The sequence below is a fragment of the Vombatus ursinus genome, unplaced genomic scaffold, assembly GCF_900497805.2.
Source record: "Vombatus ursinus unplaced genomic scaffold, bare-nosed wombat genome assembly UNPS02014798.1, whole genome shotgun sequence".
NCBI lineage: Eukaryota > Metazoa > Chordata > Mammalia > Diprotodontia > Vombatidae > Vombatus > Vombatus ursinus.
In genome coordinates, this window is record NW_020954576.1 from 24385084 (window position 1) to 24391943 (window position 6860).

Consider the following 6860-nt stretch of genomic DNA (forward strand, 5'->3'; position numbering starts at 1 on the left):
ATAGGGTTTTGTTTTTATAACTATAAGCTGCTATGTCAATTAGGGGCCAGCTTTGGAGGAAGCCCCAGGTAGAAATCCAGCTTCTAACATGAATTAACTCTGTGACCACTGTGCGGTGCCCCCAGTCAACCTTTGAAGACCCTAAGTTAGAAATGAGTTGCTCTCTGATCAATATGCTGATTCAACGACAATTCCAAAAGACTCATGTTGAAAAATGCTATTGGCCTCCAGAGACAGAGAGAGAGAGAGAACTAATGTTCTTGGAGTGAAGATTGAAGCATACTTTTTTCTCTTCTTTTTTTGGGCAGCGTGGCTAATGTGGAAATTTGTTTTGCATGACTTCATATATATAATGAGTATCATATTTCTTGCCTTCTCAGTGGGTGGAGGAGGTAGGGAAGGGAAGGAGAGAATTTGGAACTGAAAATAAAAATTAAAAAAAAATAAAGATGAGTAACTTATCTGTGTTGGGTAAAGGGAATTTCCATAATGGGAGTTCACTACACATGATGAAAATCACAAGTCCAGAATGAAAAAGAAAAAGGTACAATATGTATGTATTTTCTGTCATGTGTCTATAATTATATATGTAGTATGTAAGTACTTGGTACAGGTGTTACCATGTAGGTGCTGGTGCAATGTCTGACTCCAACATTTCAAGTTGTAAAGCCAATGAATACTATTTCAGCACAATGCAGTTGTTTGTTTGTTTTTTAATACTGGGGGAAGAAAAACCTTTATAAGAAAATATATCCTAAAAAAAAAAAAGAAAATACATCCTAATTTTTGGTCTGAAGAACATAGTCACCATTAAAATAAGGAATAGGGCATTCAAGAAAGATAGTTACCTGTTTCCAGCTTCACCTTTTGTTCATGATGCAGCCCTAGGCAAACTACCTGATTTCCCTGGACCTCAGTGAACTCATTGGTCAAATGAGAGTGAAGATTCCCACCTTCTCTGTATTCCCATGAAGTGCTTTTTGCACCTTGAGGCTCACCAAGTCTGCTGGTACTGGTGGTGATCAACTTTCACCTTTCACTAGGCAGGTTCTCACCTTGCTTAGAATTCACTTGACTGATAAGTAGGAACCCTCTTTCTAACGGGTAGGACTTTTTCTTTGTTGTTTTCTAGAGCAAATCATGGCGGAAAATCAAGAATATGGTGCACTGGTCTCCCTTCGTCATGTCCTTCAAAAAGAAGTACCCTTGGATCCAGCTGGCGGGGCATGCAGGTAGGAGCAGCTCCTTTGGTCTCTCCCAGTAGAGCCTAGGGAGTCCCTTAAATGTTGAGGGGGAAGGTGCCACCCATTACATCCATGTCTACCTTTTTGAAAAAGTGGAAACTGAAGTTCGGAGGGCAGAGCTTGGGCCTCAGAATGTCCCCAAGGAGTTTTTGGATATCTAGGGTTAGAAGTAGGTAGAGGCAAGTAGATGGTATAGTAGATAGATCAATAGGCCTGGAGTCAGGAGGACCCAAGGCCTCAGACTGGCTGTGTGATCCTGGGCAAGTCACTTAACCTTTATCATTCTCAGTTTCCTCACCTATAAAATAGGGGAAATAATAGTGAGTATCTCCCAGGGTTGTCAGGAGGACCAAATGAGATTATGTGCATACTAAAGTGCTTAGCACTGTGGCTGGCCCATAGTAGGCCCTTAATAAACTCTTGTTCTCTTCCCCTTGTTTCCTAGGGTGAATTCCTTTTAAAGATGAGAATTTATGGCCTGATATTGGGACATTCACCCCATTTTCAACCCTGTTCTTCAACACAACCTTTCAAATAAATGCAGTGTATACTCATTTTAATTCTTCCCTTTGTGTCCTTCCCTCACTTCTTGCCCAATGTAAACTGTCATGGAAGCAACCACTTCTGCTCCGTGGCATGTAACAAACAGAATAATAGTGTGACGCTGGAGCCTTCTGAGGCTCAGGGTCCCCTAATTCTGGGATGAAAGGAAGAGGAAATCCTGAAGATAACCCCTATAGCAACCCGTACAGCATGTATCAGATCTGTTCATTTCAGCATTTATCATGCACTTTCTTTCATGTTTCACCAGGGTCTTCTTTCTCAGATTAGATTGTAGGTTCCTCTAGGACCAGGATCATACTTTATTTATACCTTTGTATCACCTGCCCTTCCTAGCACAGTATGTGAGAGGGGCTCCATAAATATTTCTGGAATGAGTGGTGCCATTCAGGTTCTATCCTGACACCTAATTATGGAGTGGAGGTTACCCAGATTTCTCCAAGGCTATGCCAGGAGAGCCCACATTCTAGAGAGGGTGTTAGTCAGCTAAAGGCATGACAGAAGTTTGGCCCCCAGGTAATTAATTTATGATGAGCAATTCAGGAAGAACAGCAACTAACATATTAAAAACAACAGCAAGCATTTATTAAATGCCTACTGTGTGCCGGGCTTTGGGCTAAGTGCTTTACAAATTTTATCTTTTTTGGCCCTCACAAGAACTCTGAGAGGTAGATGCTATTATTATCATCCCACTTTACAGATAAAAACAATAATAATAATAATAACAGCAACAACAACAAACATTTACATAGAGCCTACTATGTGCTAAGCCCTTTGAAAATATTATCTATTCTATCCTTACAATAGCCCTTTGAGAAAGAAGACCCTGATGAAATATTAAAGAAAGTATATGATAAATGCTGAAATGAAGAGGATATCTGGTACATGCTGTGATGGTTGATATAGGGGTTATCTCAGGATTACCTCTTCCTTTCATCCCAGAATTAGGGGACCCTGAACCTCAGAAGGTTCTAGGGTCAGACTATTATTCTGTTTGTTACATGCCACAGACCAAAGAGATTGCCTCCATGACAGTTTACGGTGGGCACAAGAAGTGGGGGAAAGACATGAAGGGAAGAATTAAAATGAGGATACATTGCATTTATTTGAAAGGCTGTGTGAGATAAGCATTGTTATTATCCCCATTTGACAGATGAAGAAATCAAGTCAAACAGTGACATGTTCAGGGCCACACAGCTAGCAAGTATCTGAGGTCAGATTTGAACTTAGCTCTTCTTGACTCCAGGCTCAACACTATCTGATGGCCCACCTAGATGAGTTATGAGCTGCTTGGTTAAGGAAATCCCCCCTACGCATTAAACAACATCCTTTAAATGCTGAAGAAGAATAAATATGGAAGGAATATGGAGTTAAATGGGCAGATAGCTCTTTCTTTTTTTATATTTTTTATTAATTTATTTTGATTTATCAATAATCACTTCCTATGCTTTTGAGTTTAAAATTTTTCTCCCCCTTCCTCCCCACCATCCTCCCCACAGCGGTGCATAATCTGATATAGGCTATACATTTACATTCATATTAAACATTTTTTCACATTAGTGTTGTTGTAAGTAAAAATTAAAACCAATAGGAGGAACTATCAGAAAGAGGAAACAAAACTCAACAGAAGAGAAAAAAAATAGCAATTCAACTTCCATAGTTCTTTCTTTGGATGTGGATAGCATTTTCCATCACAAGGCCTCTGGAAATGTCTTAGATCCTTGTATTGCCAGGAAGGGTTAAGTTTATCAATATTTGTCATCACGTAACGTGGCTGTTATTGTGTACAACTTTCTCTTGGTTCTGCTCACTTCACTCAACATCAGACCATACAAGTCTTTCCAGGTTTTTCTGAAGTCAGCCTGTTCATCATTTCTTATAGCACAATAGTATTCCATCACATTCATATACTACAACTTGCTCAGCCGTTCCCCAATTGATAAGCATCCTCTCAATTTCCAATTCTTTGCCACCACAAAAAGAGCTGCTATGAATATTTTTGTACTTGTGGGTCCTTTTCCCCTTTGTGTGATCTCTTTGGGATATAGCCCTAGAAGTACTATTGCTGGGTTAAAGGGTATGCACATTTTGATAGCCCTTTGGGCATAGTTCCAAATTGCTCTCCAAAATGGTTGGATCATTTCACAACTTCACCAACAATATATTAGTGTTCCAATTTTCCCACATCTTCTCCAACATTTTTCGTTTTCCTGTTTTGTCATGTTGGCCAATCTGATAGGTGTGATGTGGTACCTCAGAGTTGTTTTGATTTGCATTTCTCTAATCAATAGTGATTTAGAGCATTTTTTTCATATGACTATAGATGGCTTTAATTTCTTCATCTGAGAACTGCCTATTCATATCCTTTGACTATTTATCAATTGGGGAATGACTTGTATTCTTATAAATTTGACTTAATTATCTGTATGTTTTAGAAATGAGGCCCCTATCAGAGAAACTGGTTGTAAAAATTCTTTCCCAATTTTCTACCTTCCTTCTAATCTTGGTTGCATTGGCTTTGTTTGTGCAAAAACTTTTCAATTTAATGTAATCAAAATTATCTATTTTGCTTTTTGTAATGTTCTCTATCTCCTGTTTGGTCATGAATTCCTCTGTTCTCCATAGAACTGACAGGTAAACTATTCCTTCCTCTCCCAGTTTGCTTATAGTCAGATAGCTCTTTCAAAAAACTATTTTTAACCTCTATGTGTCATGGACCCCTTGGGCAGTCTGGTGAATCCTAAGGACCCCTTCTCAGAATAGTGTTTTTAAATGCATAAAATGAAATACATTGGATTATAAACAAAACCGAAGGTTAGTTAAATAAAGATGTAACTTTTTTTTAACCATCCAAATTCATAGTGAAATCTATCCATAAACCAGGTTATGAACTCCTGGACTAGAGTATTATGGGCATGTGTCCACTTTCCCCTGGCTATACCTTCTTGTTCCCTAGTGAGTGAGATAGGAAAGCACAGGGAATAGCCCTTAGGGGAATTACTACCCTCTACTCATGAGACCAGAAGAGGGCCCTGTTGTGCCCTAAAGCAGAGTTGTAGAATATGGTAACCTGTCTCTTCTTTGTAATGCTTGTGAGTGGCAGCTGAGAACTCTGTTGAACCTTCTGGCCATATTTTTAGCAACTGTCCAAGCAGCTGTTGAGTTGTTTATGGCTCTGTGGAAAGAAGTGGGGCCATCAGGGTGCATGTGAAGAGCACATCTGGGGTTAGTGAGTTGGAGGATTTCACTGGGAAGCCTGGAATGTGAAATTTTGACAATTCAATTCATTCCATTTTCAGCCAACACTTGATATTTGCAGAGCACTATCCTAGGTACCCCCCCCAAACAATTAGGTTAAGATATAACATCTGCCCTCATGGAGCTTACAGTTTAGCAGTACCTTGGGGATCAAACTCTTTTGTTCTGTCTTGCGATGCAGGGAGTTTCAAAGCAGCAGCCAATGGCAGGATCTTGAAGAAACACTGTGAATCAGAGCAACGTTGTCTTGATCGACTTATGACAGATGTTCTGAAGCCCTTTGTCCCTGCCTACCATGGGGATGTAGTGAAGGACGGGGAGCGGTACAACCAGATGGAGGACTTGCTGGCTGACTTTGACTCTCCCTGTGTGATGGACTGCAAGATGGGAGTCAGGTGAGTCAAATTTTTGTGGCTTTGCTTGCTACGAGATGAGATCACATAATCATAGAGGGGTTTGTGAGGAAACTGATCATTGAAGGAGAACCTCTAAAGACTAGTTGGGCCTTGGGAGTGATTGGGAGATTGAGGGAGTGTTCTCTAGTTCCTAGACATCGCAGGAGGTGAGAGTATTTTTCTAGGGATGGTATCCAAATTCGGGTTCATTTGAGGTTAGCTGTGGTAATGGAAAGGCCTGTTTTGGACTAGAACCCACCAGGTTAGACTGTCCCTATATATTTTATAGCCCAACTCTGGATGACCTGGTGTTGGTCCAGGCTTCACATTGGATTAAAGTGGGGCTTGCTCCAAGACGTCCATCCCTCAGGTAGACTGGAGGGATGATCCCCAGAGAGTTGTTTGAGGTGAGTTCATGTTGCCAGGTTTCTGCTCTATACTTAGCTTCCTTAGGGAACAGTGAAATAGTAGGAAAGCTATTGCATACATGGTCTTGAAAGGGGATAGTTTGGGACGAGGATAATGTAGGCATCAATCAAGATGATTACTTGCTTGTAATGGAATGATAACAAGGAAGCTGTAAATACATCTAGCCCTCAGGTATTTCCATAATGAAGGAGAGGGAAGGAGTGTGTAATAAAAATAATTGTTCATTCAAAAAAATTATATTTTTATTTAGCTTAGGGACACAATCAGAGATACACAACAGGAATCAGAGAGACACTCATCTATGTTAGGCCTGGACCCAACGACCTTCAGCTCATCTGGAAGATGGAAAGGGGTAGATGGTTTTAAGTGATTTTGCATAAGCCACAAATCGTGTCATGCTTTGTGGCATTTGGGCACTTAACCCAAACCCTAAACTACTAACAGATGACTAAGAGTTGATGGTGGGAACCTAACCCGCCGTTGTATTCCTGCTACCCAGAGGTCAACAACATCCCCTTGAGAGCCATTGGCAGTGCTAAGTAACAGGGGTTGGTCAGAGGCACAGAAGGATAAAAGAAAAAAATGGCAGAGTCTCAAATTGTTAGAGTTGGAATGATGATGATTGTAGCTGACTTACAGCACTTTAGCATTTACAAAACACCTTTGTATGCATTATCTCATTTGATTGACATAAAAACTCTGTGAGCTAGGTGCTATTCTTAGCTCCTTTTGACAGAGGTGAAATGGAGACTCAAGAGAGGTGACTTGCCCGTGGTCACATAGCTGGTAAATGTCAGAGATGAGATTCAAACCCGGGTCTTTCTGACTCCTGGGTCACACTCTGTCTACTGCTTCACACTCCCTGCCTAAAAATTTTTTTTCAATGAGCTCATGTGTGGGCAAGCACTCTGCAAACTGTGAAGCACTAGACACATGATTAGAATGTTTTAGTATTATGATGAGAGAGAGAGAC

General features: G+C 40.5%; 1 protein-coding gene across 1 annotated transcript in view; it reads left to right on the forward strand.

Moving 5' to 3' along the window:
* LOC114049588 (inositol-trisphosphate 3-kinase B-like) overlaps positions 1-6860 on the forward strand; it is a 164596-nt gene that overhangs the window by 133328 nt on the left and 24408 nt on the right. The window contains exons 3-4 of the mRNA XM_027870844.1: positions 1133-1232; positions 5245-5458. Of these exons, the coding sequence (XP_027726645.1) occupies positions 1133-1232; positions 5245-5458 (314 nt within the window). The remainder of the gene's footprint in view (positions 1-1132; positions 1233-5244; positions 5459-6860) is intronic.